Source organism: Ambystoma mexicanum, chromosome 6p (genome assembly GCF_040938575.1).
Source record: "Ambystoma mexicanum isolate Mex_15411 chromosome 6p, UKY_AmexF1_1, whole genome shotgun sequence".
In the NCBI taxonomy this organism is placed as follows: Eukaryota; Metazoa; Chordata; class Amphibia; order Caudata; family Ambystomatidae; genus Ambystoma; species Ambystoma mexicanum.
This window is the reverse complement of record NC_090935.1, coordinates 155,979,294-155,998,314: the sequence shown is the minus strand read 5'-3', so window position 1 is coordinate 155,998,314 and position 19,021 is coordinate 155,979,294. Positions and strand designations below refer to the sequence as shown.

Genomic DNA, 19,021 nt, shown 5'->3' with positions numbered 1-19,021 from the left:
TCTGCAGATCTCTGTTCCTGGGCCTCAGTCGCAGGGACAAGAGGGAGGACGTCAGGGGACTCCTGCACTGGGACTTTCAAAACTTGCAACCGGCAAACTTCACTTTCAGTGGCTGTTCAGTCTTTCTGCTCCTCGCATCTACCGCAAATAACACCACAGTTCTTGGCTGTCAAGATGGACTTTCCATGCTTCTGGCGTCGCCGCACTGTTGAGGGGGCTCAGTCTCGGTCAGTCCTGCTTCCTGGGAGTCCGGAGGATCTTCCTGGAGCTCTTGGCCAGCTTAAAAGCAAAGAACACAAACTGGTGTTCCTCTCCCTGGTTTTCCAGCAGCAACTCTAGAAATTCAACCAGCTCCGAGATGGATGTCCAGGTGGCGTACTCTGGAGTAGATTAGTCCCACCAAATCCAGGGGAGAAGTCGTCCCTGCAGGGGCTTCTCGGTCGATGCGAACTTGGCGTTTCGGCACTGCAGCAGGGCTTCACCAGGCTAACCAACGGTCCAGGAGTTGCAGCAGGCGTCCTCTTCAAGTAGTTCTTCGGTTCATTTGTCCAGTGGTCGACTGCCTTCCAAGCCAAAAGACCCGCCTTTTATATAGTTCTCTCCCTTTCACTCCAGCTGAGCTGTCAGTCACCCAGCAAGGTGGCTGTCCTTGCTGAACAGTCAGCCGGCGAATCATCACAGAGTGCATTTGGGTCTCCTAGGAGACATACACAAGGTGTTTCGGGGACCTCCCTCACTTCCTGTCTACCTCAGACACCCTGGTGCCAGAGGCGTGCTTCACTTGTTAATTCCGCCAAAGACAAAACGAACAAAGGGACCAAACCTTGTCTGGCACGCAGAGTAAATCTCAAGGACCTTTCCACAAAGAAATGGCTAAAAAAGAAGACCTGGCCATTTCTACAAAAGCATTTCGAACGCAGCAAATGCACACCACGGTAGCAAAAACGAAACTACTGCCACCAGCCATTCAGTGAGGAAAGTGTAACATAAAAATGTGGGGATACTAGGTAAACCCTCCAGCATCCTATTGTAATATAGTGTGTGCCGGGTCTAGAAAGTTACAAAAGTAAGTAAAGTCAATTTCACTTTACTGCTCTGGAAAACAGTAGTTTATACCAGAGAAGGTATTTAAACCTTGGGGCAATCTAAGAGACTTCCCTGTGTCACTGCACTAAAAGGTGCTGTGTGCCACAATGTAAAAGATGATGCCTATGGAGTTTAACAGACTCTACAATCAAAAGAAACAGAGTTCAGAAACCACATTAAAATATATGAGAGGGGGGAAAAAGGGTCTCACTCTCTCTCCAGGTTAAAATAAATCATGTCCCCAAATTCCAGCAAAGTTGCTGGGGGTCTCTAAGGTAGAGTGAAGTGGCATATTTCTGAGAATTCTCCCCAACACACTCTCAGGGCTTTTAACGTCATGGACAGGCAGTCACACTCGGATGAAGAATGAGCAGATCCCAGACACCACAAACATTCTGTGGGGTTCCGTAACAGACATCTTCGACCCGCAGCCACAGCATTTTTTGAAACTCTACTTCGGATTAGAAGATGCCGATGACAACGCCTTTTTTTGAAGATTTTTCACAAAGAACCAAAGCTTACCGTATCCTGAGGGGTTCGCGCAGAAAAAATGAAATGAAGACAACGGACGCTGCGCGTGCATTAAATACCTTCGGTGACGCGCAGCCACCTCTGCTGAAATGTCTTTTACGACATAGCAAAGCTGGATATTGGAAATAAGAAGGAATACGTGGGAGTACACAATCCATTCGAAATTAGAATTCTCCGCAATAGCGGCTGAGATAGTACTGTAATAAATTTTTTTTACTTACTCTTTCTGCTAAGTCTTAACGCTACCACACAACAGTAGCGCTTCCTCCTTAGTTCAGACTCACTGCTTGGTATGTGCAACATAGGAGTGGTTTAGCTCGGGTAGGGAAAAAACTTGCTAACCCTAGTGACTTTGAAAAACCCTCCTTATAAAGTTTTAGTTTATACTTTTTGTACAACAACCGGCATGTTATTTGGATAGGATGCGCTGGATTTAATGAATAAGACATATGCATTCAAGCCAACCATTGTGACAATCATATCATGCAGTGTCCATTGAGTGACCCCAAACTAAGGAGCCTGTGCCAGATTTGTCTAATGTGAAAAAAATAGTCCATGAATAATACCCCAGAACATGAAGTGTCTGTAAAATAGCATGGATGCTCAGAAATGTGCAAGTGGCAAAGTATGTGCAAAGGTAGCGAGAAAACATCAGGACAGCAACCACCACTAGTAGGCACTGGATTCCCAACAGTTGATAGTGACTGAAACCTGTAAAAATAGGTTTTAACAAGGTTACCTCCCGTCGTCTGGTAGAATTCAAAATGGTGGGACCCTATGAATAGTTGGAAGGAACAATCGTTTAGCAGGCCATCACCCAGTTGTGATCAAATCAGATAGAAAGGGAAAGCATTCAGTTGACTTTCATTTAAAAAATGTACCGACAGTCAGTTGCTATTAAAATAGTTCAGACATCTAATTTATGTAATTAAATCAGAATTAGATTGTCTTAAACAGGAGGCTTACCAGAGTATGGGTTATTAGCAAGACCTCCATCCCTTCCTGTTAAGGCAGCAGGGGCAGGGAAAGTAATGCCGTAGTAATCCTGAAAGTAAAAAAAGCAAAAGGTTTCTCAAAAGCATACTTCGAGCAGGAATGATTAATACAAACCTAGGTTTGTTTCTGTGACAAAAGGAGGGTAGATTATTGTGAAGAGAACAATGAAGAACCTACAGATCCCAGCTTTTAATTATGCTTTTGTACAGGAATCCCATTCTTTCTCACAACTCATACACAATGTGTCCCAGTAACACTAAAGTAATGGTCATCCAAGTATCCCACAAAAAAGGTTACAGATAGTATCCATGCAAATTAAAAAGTTATTATATCAAGTTTGCAGATTGACTTCATTCTTTTCTCCGAAGGCCTCCTGAAGATTGGACATTTTCGGATGAATCGCCATAATATGATCTGCTGTAAAGTAATCTCATGTAAAACTGTTTGGATTCAAACTAGTCTAGTCCCTTAGCCATACAGTGCCTAATTGCCAAATTAGGCTACTACAAAGTGAAGCCAAATTATAAAGGTTATGCAAGTGCATGTTTTCCAAGTGGCATTACCACAGTGAAAACAGTCTGCAAAAATGTACTGCCCAATAGGAAAGCCTTAAGAGCCCCACAGTGAACAGCCTTAAATCACAAGAAGCAAACATTTCTTGGCAGTAATGTTCTTTCTATTGGGATGAATCCAACAATGTCCTCACTTCTTTTCCAGAGGAAACCCTCTCCCATTTGGCCAGGGGACAGCAGCCGCTACATGATCTGGATCCTGGTGGCGGCCATCGTGGGGGTACACCTCGGGAGAATGACATGACATTGTCAGAGGAAAACACATACTCCCCTTTTCCCTTCAGGGAGGTTTCCTAAGTCCCCCCTGCCTTAATGGCATATTGTTACACTCATCCTCCACCTACAAATAGATCTATTGTAATTATTCCCCAAACCCCCATTAGGGAGTTGAAAGCTAGGACGTATGGAAGATCCCTACGTACGAGGTTCCATATCCACATTCTTTAAGTCATTCAGAAGTAAAAGTTATTTACCCATGGTAGCGTTCTTTTGACTGGATGTTCCTCCCACATATTCCTCATCTTATGATATCTCCATATCCAGCTGTTAGCAAGAAATCTCAGAAATGTGCCAATTCCTCTATCTTAGAGACCCCCAGCAACTTTGCTAGATTTTGAGGACTTTCATTTTTAACCTGGAGAGAGAGACCTATTTTCCCACTCGCTCGTGTATTTTAGGTATGATTTTTACACTGTTTTGATTGTGGAGTCTGACAAACTCCATAGGCATCTTTCACATTGTGTCACACAGCACCTTCAGTGCAGTGGCACAGTGAAATCTTCCAGATTTCCCCGAGGTTTAAATACCTTCTCTTGTATAAACTACTGTTTCTAGGAGCAGTAAAGTGAAATTGACTTTACTTACCATTTTACCTTTCTAGACCCAGCACACACCATCTTAAAAAACAGGGTGCTGGAGGGGTTACTTAGTATCCCCTTTGTCCAGCTTCTCATGTAACATTTTTATGTTACACTTTCCTCGAAGAATGGCTGGTGGCAGTGGTTTACTTTTAACTACCGTGGTGTGCTTTTACCGCTGGCTGCTTTCGTAGCTGCAGTAAATCACCAAAGGGTGCCATTTTTGTCAAAATGGCCCAGCCTTTTTTCGCCATTTCTTTGTGGAAAGGTACTTCTTGAGATTTACTCTGCACGCCAAACCAGGTTTCGTCCCTTTGTTTCTTTTGCCTTTGGCAGGATTCACGAGTGAAGCCCGCCTCTAACTCCAGGTTGTCTGGCGGGGGCAGGAAGCAAGGGAGGTGCCCGAAACTCCCTGTGCTTAGTCTCCTAGGAGATAGGAATGCACTCCTAGGTGATTGGCCGGCTGGCTGTCCGGCAAGCACAGCCACCCTGCTGGGCGACTGACAGCTGGGCTGGAATGAATGGGAGAAACTTGCATAAAAGGCAAGGCTTTTTGGCTTGGAAGGCAGAGTCGACCACTGGGCGAAGGAATCCTAAGAACTTTAAGAAGGAACAAGTTACTTATCTGTAACCATTGTTCTCCAGCATGGGTCTGCCATGGATTCACATGCTCATGAATATTCCAAGTCGTCAGGCTCGCAAAACATGGTAAAGAAAAAATCAGTTTCACTTCTGACCTGTCTTTCTCCTAACAACCAATCACTGGTCTCTGGGTCATACTGCCCCCAGCCAATGACTGCCCTCTACCTAAGCCCCTCCTGAAATGTTAGGTACGGAGGTTTACAAGAGAGGGCCTGCATCTCTTCCACTCGTCGTGTGGAGGTGATGGCCACAAGAAACGCAGTCTTCCACGATAAGAATTTCAGTTGCGCCGAATGCATAGGCTCGAACGGTGGACCCATGAGCCTAGTCAGTACCACACTGAGCTCCCACCCCGGGGCCTTCACCGGCAGGAAAGAACAGAAAAGTCCTTTGATGAATTCCTTTACCAGGTGGTGTGACCACAGACTACCGCCCCAGAGTTCTGGTGCAGTGGGAGGTCATCGCCAGATGAATCTTGATGGAAGCATGCGCCAGTCCTGCTTTGGCCAGCGACGGCAAATACAGCAGCACCTGAGGATCCATAATGGGTCTATCTTCTGTGCATGGCACCAGACGGTGAACTTCTTCCATTTATATCCGTAGCATTTCAGTGTACTCTAAGCCCTGGCCTTGGCCAGTACCTCCTTGCCGTTCGCCGGGATCGCATACCCTCCAAACTCTAGCACTGCAGGAGCCAGGCATGCAAGTCCAGCGACCTTGGGTCGTGATGTAGGATCGCGGCCCTTCTCTGGCGAGAAGATCTGCGACCACCTGCAGCTTGACTGGAGGGGACACTGACAAGTCCAGAAGGTCCAGGTTCCATATCAGTCTCGGCCACGGCGATGAGATGAGGATCATCCTGCACTGGGACCATCTGAGTTGATTGATGAATCGCAGAAGCAACGGCATTGGGGGAAACGCATAGAGAAACAGGCCGTCGCAGGGGAATGAGACCCCGTCCCCCATGCTCTCCAGCTGGGGAAACCTGCTGGCGAACCTCCGGTACTTGGTGTTCGTGACAGTCGCAAACAGATCGATTATGGAGATTGCCCCATTGTCGTAACAGAATATCCACTTGGTCCTGCCGAAGCTCCCACTCGTGGCACGAGCGTAGCTCTCTGCTGAGGGAATCAGTGATGTTCTCTCCTGCCAGATGAAACGGGACGAGGAACATCCCCTGGGCAACGGCCCAGTGCAATAGGTCCTGCGCTTCTCTGGTGTGCGCTGGGGGATCTGGTGCCCCCCTGCTTCCGGATGTAGATCATCGTGGTGTTGTCTGGGAAGGAACGACTTGAGGGCCAAAAACACTGCCCCTATCTCCAGTACGTTGATATGCAACCACTTCTCCTCCGGTAGCCACATGCCTCCTGCGTGGAGACTTCTGCTGTGCGCGCCCCATCCCCCCAGGCATCCCTCCGTCATGACCGTCTCCTGATGAGGTGGGGTCTGGAAGTCTGCACCTGCCGACAGATGTGCGCAGACTCCCCACCACCATATCACTCGACGGAAATCCTTGTCGAGAGGGATCTCGTCCTCGAAGCTTCCCGATACCTGGATCCAACGGGTGTCGAGGAACTCCTGCAGTGGCCGCATCCGCAGCCTGCACAGCCGAATGAAGTAGATCCATGACGATAGTATCCAGAGAAGCGACTTGATGGACCTCACCCATGCGATCTTCAGGCTCCACAACCGTTGAACCTTGCCCATGATGGCCGCAATCGTCTCCGACGGAGACGCCAGGCATGACACTGTCGAGTCGAGACCCCAGAAACAGTGCGTCTTGCAATGGCACCAAGCAAGACTTTGCATAGTTCACCAAGAAACCCAGTTCTGTCAGTGTAACGCTCACCTGGTATGCAAGGGGACGTCACTCAGCCCGTTCTGACCACTTACGACCTCAAACCCTTCCCTGGAGTCTACTCGACTGGAGACTGGGCCTGAAACACAGGATTGGTAGAGTTTAACTCCCTATTGTCTCTGTGTGCTTGAACCCCTTCTTCCCCGGGGTCCAACCCTTCCCTTTGATCCACAGCTCACCTTGTTTTCGTGGAAAGTGTTCCCTCTGTCCTGCTTTCAGCCCAGGGGCGTCTTGATTGATGCAGGCTTGTTGCTACCTAGTTACTTCACTGGCAGGAGTCCGACAGGTAAGTATGAGTCTTTTGAACAGTTCTCGAACTTCGTTCCTTTCCTTCTTTAGATGATGGCCAGCGTCCGGGGATGGCGACGTGCTGCTGAGATGAGTAGCGCTGAAGGTGAGTGAGAGCGCGATGCGACCCTTTTGTATTTGTATTGAACTGAGTTATTTTTCTGCGTCTTTTAGGTGCCGCGACGTTTTCAGCGTGGATGCCGGTTATGAAGAAGAAACGCGGTGAGTAAGCGCGGTATGCGGCGCCTCTAGATGTTTCGACGCTAACCTGGAGTGTATTTTCCCTCTTGCACATGGATGAGAAGTTCCAGAGTTCCCCCAGAGCGGCTGGTATTCAGGTAAGCGTTGAAGCTCGTACAGTCTTTAAAAATAAGCGAAGATTTGCTGAATGCTTACTAATGCCTTTTTTCTGTTCTTTTCCCTTTTCCTTAGGAAGCGGCGTGCCGGGATGGGAATGACACCGCCGAAGATGCCCGCAGAACAGAAGGAGCGATGAATGATGGGCAGAAGTGCCGCAAGGTAAGGCTGTTCCTAACGGTGTTCTTGTTCTTGCAGGAGCTGAGCGCAGAAGAAAGCTGCAGGCCTACTGGAGACCGATCCGAACACGGTGAGTGTCACACTGCAGGTGAAGAAAACAAAGCATGTTTCTCAGCCTGGGCGTGGCTTAAATAGTCTCTGGGTATCCCAGGTGTCTCTGGGCTGAACCACACCCAAAAGAATAGACCGCACATGCAGTTCCGGGAATCGAAATATGTGGGGGCATCCATTTTGTCCCCATCAATGCACTACAAGTCCAATCCCCAATGTTATCCTATGGGAGTGAGTGAGTATGGTGCCACAAGCGCCAAGTCTGACTCCAAGTGGGTCTTTGGAGGGATGGAGAGGCCCTTAAGGGCCATGTAGGTGATCGTGGCCTGGCTCCAGCCTAACATCTTGGAGGGCTGGGGACATGAGTGGCAGGAATCATGACAGTCAGTAGCTGAACGGTCTCCGCCGTGTGAGCGACAGCTGTCCCCCTCGATTCGCTTGGATGAGCCTGTCGTCCAGGTAGGGGTAAACATGGATCCCTCAGACGCAGCTGCGCCGCCACTGGAACCAGACACTTGGTGAAAACCATTGACGCCGACTTCAATCCGAAAGGAAGGGCCTTGAACTGATGAGGAAATCCCCTTCTTCCAGCTGTCCCAGCACGTGCTGAAGGGTGACCATCCGAAACTTCTGGGATCTGATGTACTTGTTCAGACGGCATAGGTCCAGGATGGTCCTCCAACCGCCCGTCTTCTTCGTGATGAGGAAGTACCGAGAGTACACTCGAGCCTCTTTGGGATAGCTCTATAGCTCCCTTCAGCTTGGCCCACACCTCCAGCAAAAGCTGGGGGAATTGATTTTTCAGCCTGGCCACGGGTGGTACGCGAGAACACTTTCGTTGGAATTCCAGAGGGTGTCCGTGGGCCAGAGGGTTAAGCACCCAACGGTCTGTGGAGATGGTCTTCCACACGCTGATGAAGTTCACCAGCCGGCTTCCCACCGGGGTGCGCGGGTGGGGGCCAACGTTACGGCCAGTTCAATCCTGCTTCACCGTGGAGGCGATGCCTTGGGGGCCTTGACGGCGACCCCCTCTGGACTTGCTGCGTCCCCTGTTGGCCTCCTGAGTCGAAGAGCGGGATGGTTGATGGTACGATAATGAGCTTCCGCCGAAGCACCTGAAGGAACCTTGGGACTTTCCTCCAGAGGTTCGAAAGGACGGCCGTCGCTGCTGCAGGGCACCCAAGGCACGCGCCGTCTTGGTATCCGCCTTGTTGGCCTGGAGGTCTTACCCATCAAATTATCCCCATCGAACGGCATGTCCAATACCCTCGAATGTACCTCCTGTTGAAAGTTAGTGGCCTTAAACCATCCTCGCCGACGAAGGCAAATGCTGTTGCCCATTTGAGGGACTCCTGTATCGGCAATGTCCGTGGCCACTGTGATGGCATGGTCCGATGCCACCTCGCTCTCCTGCAGGATCTCCAAAGCTTCCGCTCCATTGTCCTCGGGAAAGGAAGTCCAGGAAGGGAGCGGTCTTAAACCAGAGCTCCCTGTCGTAGCGTGCCACAATGGCGAGGGCATTGGCCGCCTTGATGGTTGTCGCTGCCGATGTGAGGACTCGTCGTCCCATGGCGTCCAACTTCTTCCCCTCGCTGTCCGGGGGAAGATGAGTGTTAGGCAGAAACCTGTGCAGTTCTCTTAGGCACCACTGCAAAAGGCTTAGGACTACAGGTGTTGGCAGTAAACCCAATTGGTAGCAGTCTGTACCACCCAGATTTACCTGGTAGCTGTGGCTGAGCAGCCAGACTTCTCTCAAGAAGAGTTAGACAGTATAGAGAGTATACAAAATAGGTACAGAGATACAGTAGCACAAGCAAACACTGACCAGAGCTTTGGTATAAAAGTATATAATTATTTATTTAAAAACACACTTGTAAAATACACTAACACTAATATGGCAAGCAAGTTCAAACACTGTCACTATCAATATATACATGCCTGATTACTTATTGAACAAGTCTTAGTTAAAACACCACTTATTTGCAGACAGAGGTGAGCGCTTAACCTAAGATGGCACTCCAATAAGTTAGTTAAAAAGGGAGGGAAAAAGGAAGAATTAGGAAAGTACACAATACCAACACTTTAAAAAGAAGCACAGCAAGTCAGAAAAGGCAGAGTCTTGCAAGTTCAAAAGGCAGAGCAAGAAAGTTCATAGGCCAGGCCCACTCTTGGAGAGAGCAAGGCGGAATGTGTCCAAGATCACACAGTTGAATAATACTTAGAGTCTTTGCAGATAGTTCAAAAAGGATTGGATCAGTTCAGAAAAAGTTAGTTAGCAGGTCCCAAGTCACCAATGATAGAGAGTCAAGGATTTACGGGACACCTTGAACAGTCTGTTGCAAGGGAGACCAGGCGGGACACAGTACCTGAAATGGTGAGAAAGCTCCAGCGGGGGCAGTTGTTCCTGGCAGCGGGTGCAAGTCGGTGCTTCATCCAGGGGAAGAGAAGATCTCGACGTGGAGGAAAGCTGGAGGTTGTTGCACTGCCAGGGACGAAACCAGCCACGGAGGTTCCCGGTTAAAAGGTACTACCCTTTTATTCGCGGTAGTGGTGAAGCGTGGCTATCCGGCCGCTTGGCACGGGCGATCCGACCACGAGACGATCCAGGAGGGCGAAAAGAGGGCGGACTGGTTATCCCCACCAGTTCAGAGGAAGAAGACTCTCCAGGATGAAGATCTTCTCTGTCGTCGGGAAGTGGTGAGACGGTTCAGCAGGGCTCCACCGGTGGTGTCGTCGTTGCAGGTCGGCTCAGCTTCTCCCTCTTCGGTCCTGTGGCGACTTCTGAAGTTCCAGTCCCCATAGCCCTGCTTTTATGCAGAAAACCCCCATTCATCAGTCCTAGCTGTCACTCAAACATGCTAAGTGGTGAGCCGGGCGGCTCACCACTGGGCCAATCACACAAGAGTGCGACTTGAGTTGCCGAGGCAACTCAGTCCAGGGTGCCTAGACCCCTCCCTCCCACACATCCTGTAGACCCAGACAGAGTGGCACCACTTTTGAAGGCTTCTGTGCAGAAGCCCGCCAAAAAGTGGAACAAAGGGCTCAACTTGGGTTAGAGTTACAAAAGCGAACACAGACGCCATTTTGGCACTGAGTTCTGGCAAAAAATCCCAACCGGTGAATTAATATTAATTTAATAAACCGGCGGTATGTTTGAGGCGATGCTAAAAAGGTGGTAGCCTCGAACAATGGGAAAATCCCATAGGAATATATTTGCGGTCGAATATAAAAAGTAGTATCCACTGCCACAACTTGATCAGGGGGGACTGGACAGTGCCCCCTGGAACAACAGACCCAGGGCAATCGAATTGCCCCTACCAGTACATCCACAATATGATGGTTTGTACTGGTTCTGTTCACAATTTAGGAATAATAAAGCCAATGGTGACTTTACATGCCCTGGGAGACAGTAGTCAGTCCCAGGGTATGGAGTCTATGTTTGGGGGTCACTATGACACCCCTGTGTTACTGCACAGAGGGTGCTGTGTAACACATACCAATAACACATGAAAGCCTATGGAGTAAAAGACCCCATAGCCCATAAAACACATTACAAAGTCAAAGGACACTCAAATCATTTCTAAGTGTGGAAGAAAAAAAGAGTCTCCCTCTTAGCAGGAGAAAAAAATAAACACCAAAAATCCAGCGAAGCTGCTGGGGGACTCACTAGGTTTGGCAAATTAGCCTTAACAGAGAATTCTCCCAAACAAGGAGGTCATTTACGCAGCCGAGCTAGAGGATTTCTTCCTCGCCACCGCTGAGACTACTGAATCCGGGGATGGCTGGGACCTTAAACACTTGGGTGCTGAGTCCGGCACCCTGTACTTCTTTATGCATCAGTCCCTCTTCGCCGGGGCCAACAAGGGATTCTTCATAAGGGACAGAACCTCGTCCTAAATGTTGTCCAACAGAGAAGTCTTCCTCTTTCACCACGGCGTTGGTATAGGAACTCCTCCTTTTCCTCGGTGGTCAGCTGAAACAGGTCCGAAGACCTAGAGATCATGGCATGGAACAAGCCCATCTCGTCTGGGGAGGGCGGGGGGGGGCTCTGGGCGGCAGACACGGGAGGTCTCTCAACCTGCCGTCCGTGCCCGTTGCCGTGTCCGTATCCTCCCTCGGTGGGAGGCAGGGGGGTAACGGGTAAAAATGAGGTGGAGGGCGCACTCTCCTCTTCTTGGTAGGGGTGTACCCGATGGCCCCGGTGCATGGGATCTACTGGCGCCGCAGGATCCTCTGTCGGCGGAAGGGGCATCCTCATCTGAATCTTCGAGCACAAGGTGTGGAGTGCTTGGAGAATGTCCACCGAAATGTCCACTAGGGTTGAGGTGGTTGCGGAGGTGGCGTTAGCGGTGTAGGCTCCTCTGACTCCTCCACGGCCTGCTATTCCTCGTCCCCACTCTCAACGTCTCCTTTGTCGTGGTCCCTCCCGTAGGCCTACGGGAAGAAAATTCTTCAAAACGGTCTGGAGTGTCTGGAGATGTCTGTGCCTTGCAGGACTATGGTGACACCCACGCCCCTCTTCTGTTCGACCAGGGGAGACAGTTTCAGGGAGATGATTGGTATCACCTTCTATGGATTCTTCTCAATAGGCTGGAACGATTCCCTCCTGGCAGGCAGGAAGAATCTCGTCTTGGGGGCCGTACCCTGCGAACCCACGTCCGTGGCCTTGGCTAGGAACACCACCACGCCTTCAAGGGACGGCTTTGTCTGGTGGATCTGGGCCTGCACAACCTCGGTCGAGCTATGGGCCTTCCCCTTAGGGGGAGGGTTTGTTCCCCACTCCCCCTTGTACTTCTCAAGACGGGTCCCTCCGGGGCTTCTCCAGAAGCTTACATGTGTAGTCCGACTTCCTCTTTGCCGGCCTGGAGCGTTGGCTCGCGGTGAAGGTGCCGGAAACACTGTGCCCGGCCTGGCCCCTGGGGAGCCCGTCGCAACGGCACCGCCAGTCCCCGCAGGGCTTAGCCTTATGTTGGGCCTAAGTCGCCGGGGCGCCCTCAAAAGGTCTTATACGACCGCTCAAGACTTCTTGTGGCTGGCGGAGGCGTGCTGCCAGGACTCAATCGCAGCAGGGGCCTTGGCCCGGAGCTATTCGGTGTGTCACCTGCGCCGGTCCTTCATGGTGCAGGGGACCAGAACCTGGCAAAACGCACAGTCTTACACGTGCATTTGGTCTGAATGCAGGCAGTAGAGGCACACAGAGTGCCCATCTTCCAAGTAGATGTTCCGTAGGCGGCATCCTGGAAAAATCCTGAACAGAGGTGTCAAGTCTTACTTCTCCTCTCCCATCTCCATGCGGAGTAGGCCTTGAAGAAGCTTCCTGGAATCATCCAAGCAGAAACTCAACGGAAAATCGCCCTTGAGGGGCGCTGAAGAATCTGAAAACAGGTCCCCGTTAATCAGATGATGGATTGATGGAGCTTGAGGCTCGATTGACCAGAAAAAGAGTATAACTCTCTGGAAAATAAATAAAATCGCACGCAAAGCACAAGGACTCCCAACACTTGAACTTGCAGTAAAAATCTGAAGATGGCTGCCAGAGGGGCTTCGGTAGAGGGCAGTTATTGACTGGGGAAAGTATGACCCAGAGACCAGTGATTGGTTGTTAGGAGAAAGACAGTTCAGAAGTGAAACTGAAACTGATTTTTTCTTTACCAAGGATTCCCAGCCTGACGGGGAATATTCATGAGCATGTGAATCCATGCCAGCCCCCAAGCTGGAGAAGAAGCCTGCTGCAAACTCCTGGACCGTAGGTTTGCCCAGTGAAGCCTTGCTGCTGTGCTGAAAGTCCAATTTTGTTTCAACTTGTGGGATATTTTGACCTATTGCAATGTGCCACACTGCATCACTTTACAAATGGTGAAAGAAACATCCCAAAATGGATGCTCTGACTCCTGGGCACCCCAAAATCTGCAAAACTGCGTTTGGGTCACAACCACAAAAAGCTGTACACCCTGCCACACAAAGTCAAAGGGGGAAGGGGGTGAAAACAGTTCTTATTGCAGGAGCATGCCAGTGGGTTCTGTTACATTCAACATGGAGCAAAGCAGCAGGATGGTGCTGAAAACTGAAAATGCCTTTTAAAATGTAGCTCTGCAAGCTTCAAAAGTCTTTTTTTTGGCGCTAGATCCATTTATTTCCATTGAATCATTGAGAATAAAAGTGTACTGAAATGTTAGGATCATCCAGTGTGGCTCAGAGGAACCGGGCCTCATTGACTGACAGCAGTTCTGAAATATATTTGAGGAAAAGGCAGTCCAGGAACATTTGTTTTCAGTTCCACGGGAAAAATGCGGCTAAAATTGCAACATGTAACAATTTCAGCTGTGCAGACAGAACAAACAAAGGCTGGATACATGTATCCAGACTGCAAACAAATCCCAGCACTCAAGGGAAGAACAGGTGGCTGAATAAAATGTGTGTTTTCATAGGAAAAACGGATTTAAAAGAACTCCGTTTAATGAGTTTTCCCAGGAAGATAGTGCATTATCGCCTATCTTGAAAGCATGTATATGTTGAAAGGCATAATTCTTTAAGACATGTCAAAGGATTGCTAATGTCAAAATCCACCTATAAACTGTGTTCATTTTATGTTTTCATGAAAGATGTAGGTAACTTAAAGTTAAAACGCAGTCTTGAGTTAATTAACGATTACAATTCTGCTTTGACAGTCCTCAGCCTGGGAAAGATTGACACTTCACTGCTGGCAGGAAGGCCTAATTGTTGTGGGGAGGCCTCGCATACACAGGACAAAGGACCTCATCAAACTTTTGTCTGGGCCCCAGGCAAAGACAATGGCAGGCTTGAACACTCATCCCTAGATGGGAGGGGCAGGATGTTCCATTCTCTGGGAGGAGCCTTCTCATTGAATTTCAAAGGACTGGCCATTTGCTCACACTTGTGAAGGAAGAAAAAAAAAAGCACTTGTGGTTTTTGGATTTAATTTGCTTATTTTGCCACAGAACCTCATGACGTTTAACTTATTAGCAAGAATAAGTAAATGAGTGAAAAGTACATACATATAAATTTGAACTCATGCTAGCCAGTTGAAAACTTGGTAAGAGTTCTCACTGCATAAGGAACAACGGTTATGCAAAAACACTAATTGCGCAGAGACCATTAATGCTGCAAATCTAATATTGTGTACCCGTGTGCTAGGGGTGCTTGCACATATATGTGTACCGAATTAGGAATTGTTAGGCCAAACCTTTATGATTAAAATTGCTATAATTCAATAGAAAGACAACACCAGGTCTCACTGACTTGGGCGTTGAATGTAAAGGTAACCCACAAAATATGCAATGTATGTGTCTGATTTTATTAGAGGGCATAAGTATATGAATGTGTATTTGTGGGAAAGTTAAAATTTGGTCCAAATAACTGTGGGAGTTTCCCAAGTCGCATCATAAAATATGACAACACTATGTCCTCCAACCAGCAAAGAACTAGGAGGGAACTGTGCCTTTGACCAATCATAGCCTTGTGGGTATGGGTTGTCAATCTGCCCCTACCATAAACTTAGTGATGTCATTTGGCAGGATAAATAAGGGAACATCACAACACACACTGATTCCTGACACAATCCCGATTTACGGGTGGCGCTTTGTTCCTGAATTCTACATCTTGTTCCCGATTCCAGATTCTTTACCAAACCAAGGCCTCAACATTGCTGAAATCTTCTTCAGCTAGGCCCAAATCCTGAAACCATCCCAAAACCTATGGGAACTAATTCTGATCTGGCCTGGCTTGCTACCATTCATGCTTGCCTGCTGAAACTCGCCATCCCTCTGATCTACAGTGTCCAATAACCAGAAGGGCCAATCTGAGGTGTCAGTCCAATTGACCAGAACCGCCCAGCTGACCTATCCCGCCAGAAGTGGTCTGCTGCCTGTAGACCCGATCCGGATGACCAGAACCTTGACGGTCCAAATCTTAAATTAAAGTGGACTAAGTATCAATAGGAATCACAGTAACCCACAGTATACTTGCCTTTCCTTACATTGTGCTATCCCAATCTATAACTCATCCTATCTTTAACTTAAGAACTTGTAATATTGTCATTCCAGTCTTGAAATCTTGCTTTGATTCCTTGTGCTAGTGATAACTTCTTGAAAATCCTTTTGTCTTGCGAAATCCCAAACCCTTAAAACTCCCTCGGGTAATCAAAATAAGTCCACCAAGGCGTACACGGAGGTGCTGGGGTTGGTTCTGCGGACCACTCTGGAGCTTACAGTGTTTCAAACTGGTAACCAGCCTGAATACCCTAGTTTAGGGCATAATTTATTTTCCCAAAGTGCATCTCATTCAAACGTGCATAACTTCCTCAATTTTATAGCTAGAGACTTAATTTCAACTCTGACTTAAACCTAATACCTTTAGCTACATCCACACCTAAAACCCGTATCCAGAAACGGTGTATTGAAAATAGTGAAATTTAGGCGGGAATTTGCAATTTTGCAAAACTTTTCACACATGTGTTTTCCCATTCAAAGTATTTCCAAACTTCCATTCTGATTTAAAGTGTGTACTGTTGCTCATATTATAGCTTATGTTTGTTAGGATCTTTTTTGTGTTGCTCCCATAGAAATTTCAGGATTTTGCACACTTTTTATTGTTTCACATAGCCATTTTCAAATGCCTTTTTCTAAAGTGTAAAATTTCCAAACCTTTTTTCTCTCATTTGGGGAGGGATGATTACATCCAAACCCTGTAAACCGTTCTTCATTCCTGAATATCTGCTGCTTACTTACATCTGTGTGAGTTAAGAACTTTGCAGGGGGAAATCTTAACCAAAGCGCTATCTTTTCAAAAAACGTCTTTTCTCTGTGTTTTACATTCGGTGTTGCTATAAGTGAATTCAACTGCCTTACTTATTTTCTAATTGGTATTGTCACCACATTCGTGATTGCTGCCTCATATATATTAAAACATGTGTTTGATTTAAATTTTAAATAAATAATAAATCTTACCTTTACCAACCAGCCCGATTACTGATCCATTGTGACCTGGAGGTATTTTTAGAAGGGGTGTGATATGAGTGGTACATCACTCAGAATATTGAACCTATAGACACAATAAATAAGTATTTCATTTGCGCATTGCATGCTAGGCTAAGACCCGGGTGTATTGCCTGATTGAAATCCTTAACAGACTAGAGAAGACCTGCCAGGACGACTTCTCTCCTTGAGATGGTGGGACCAATCAACTCCAAAGTAAGCCACCTGGACATCCTTTCAGAGCTGGTTGAAATGCCACTGCAGGTGCTGCTGGAACCGGATAGCCAGGGAGAGGAACACCAGATCGTGGGCGTGGCTTATAATTTGGCCAAGCACTCCAGGAAGATCCTATGGACTCACAGGAAATGACTGACCAAGCCTGAGCCACCTCAAAAGAGTGCTTGACTCCAGATGCAAGGAAAGCCCATCGACAGCCAAGAGTCCGCAGTGTTGTCATTTGCTTAGACTGAAACCGCAAAGTGCCACTGAATAGAAGTTGGTCCTTTTCTGTCGCCGACCATCCCGTTGCAGTGCAGGAGTCCTCCAGACGTCCTCCCTCTTGTCCCCACCACTGAGGCCCAAGATCACAGGATCTACAGAGCTGCACAGGAACAGAAGCCAGCCAATGCCCTTTTCTTCTAACCAAAGGTACTGTACAGTCTAAGAGAACTTACCTCTTGTTGTAACCTTACTAGTTCTCTGCTGATGCTAATTTTCGTAGAGTTGCTCACAGCTTCTTTACTTCACAAGCCATCAAATAAGGCCATCACTCACTGAACAGCATTGTTTTTTTATCAAGTAAAGGCCATGAAAAACAAAAGAATTCCGCTTCAAGTCCGCACGGCTTGGATTGACCTTTAGAAATGAATCAACACATGCAAGGAAAGAAGCTCTCTTGCCTTATGTTGGTTACCAAGAAACCTTTTTCAACTTATCTATGTGTCCAGAAACTGACCAGATCTGCGAAGAGCCATTCAGAAAGTTAATGCAAAAGAAAAACACATTTTGTGACAGTAACAGGAGAGAAAAAACACGTGTAGACCTGCTTTTGCAAAGCAGGAAAATTACATTTGTAAAATGAAATGTGAAACAATACTGTGGCTCGCACAGAAACACAATTTTACATGTGGGGAGAGGGGCTGCCCAAATATGTACATTGTGCTATGTTATTTGCCCCAAAAGACACATAATTCCAGCTAGCCCAGGAATTTCTGTCAAACCAGTTTGGCAGAGAGGCCAATGTCGCACCTACCCATGAACTGATACTGCAAAGGACATGTGGTCTATTCTCTGGGACCCGATAGTGTGATAATTACAGGTTCTCCCAGACTGCCTGGACAAAGGGTGGGGGTGACGCCCTGTGTTTTGCCTCATAGGTTTCTCTCTATTCATTCACAGAATCCACAGGAAGACTTTAAAGGGTAGTCATGGAAACCCTTGTGCAAGCCAAGTCCGGCAGGGACATTTGGCTGTGGGGGTATGAGGACCAACCACATTTGTGGAAATATTCACCCCATTGATTTGAAAAAGCTGCTGTACATTATGACATTTGTTTAAGCACCCTAAATAAGCTACAATTTAATGTTATGCCTGTATTTTAAGTGATTTTTGGACAAGTCAAATGAGACTATGAGTATCTTCCGGGCATGTGGTTGAATAGAACAGTAAAAAGGCATTTCTAAGTGGAGCATAAATGGCACATACATAAAATTTGGGGAGAACATGTCGGATACTAGTATGCGTATATGCAGCTATTTGCAGAATTGTAGATGTTGTGCGTCTCCTGAAAACTGCGAAATGTGCCAAAAGGGGATGCAACATTGCATAAAATTAGTGTTCGGACTGGCCAATTCCTTGTGAATGGGATCTCTATATTTGCCTTTTATGATGGTGACTATTGTAAATATAAAATATATTGTAAATATGTTTTATTCCAAGAACTCCTTTTGGGAAAAATTAGGATTGTGAGACAATCGGAGTCATAAAATTCCACAATCAGAAACTGAGGCCACTTCCCCTAAACCAATCAGCTCAGAGGGAGGTGGGGGCATCAGTAGCCTGACCCATGCGAGGGGTAAGTCCAGAGTACTTCTGCCAATATTGTAAACAATTCTATGATGTCACGCTGCCTATATAAGAGATAGACTGGGAGACCCAGAGATATTAAACATTCAAAATTCACCCTGCAAGATTCCAAGACTCCAGAACCAGGTCCAGAGGTAGCTGACCCAGATCCAGGCAGAATCACCTATCCAGAACCACATTCATCCCAATTATTCAGGGAGAAGGGAGGAAAGGCTGTTGACCCCTTTAGGAGAATCCAATGACCAGACCTTTTTGCCAAGCCGATACAACCCGCTGTCCACAGTGACCAGTCTTTGCCCAGCTGTTCCCATTCAAGAGAGGACAGCCGTTCCGTGATGAGATCTCTTGACCCCGCTGCCCAGTTCCTAGGCCCCGCTGTCCAGAGACCCGGCTTGCTGTCCAAATTACCCAACTCAAATGTAACTTGCAAATATCACATCCACCAGTACCAACAAACTGTATTTCCTGCTCTTTTACATTTCGTTCAAATACCATAAAACACCCCCAAAAAACCCCAAGTCATTT

The 19,021-nt window shown here is 47.5% G+C and overlaps 1 protein-coding gene across 11 annotated transcripts in view; it reads right to left on the bottom strand.

Annotated features, from left to right (window-relative positions):
• Window positions 1–19,021, bottom strand: part of UBAP2 (ubiquitin associated protein 2) — a 1,758,279-nt gene that overhangs the window by 437,847 nt on the left and 1,301,411 nt on the right. For 8 of the 11 annotated variants that reach the window (XM_069626852.1, XM_069626853.1, XM_069626850.1 and 5 more), the window contains 2 exons: window positions 2,584–2,662; window positions 2,357–2,392 (listed from right to left, as the gene is read on the bottom strand). In XM_069626852.1, coding sequence (XP_069482953.1) covers window positions 2,357–2,392; window positions 2,584–2,662 — 115 coding nt within the window. The remainder of the gene's footprint in view (window positions 1–2,356; window positions 2,393–2,583; window positions 2,663–19,021) is intronic. The other 3 variants (XM_069626855.1, XM_069626858.1, XM_069626860.1) reach the window with 1 other exon arrangement.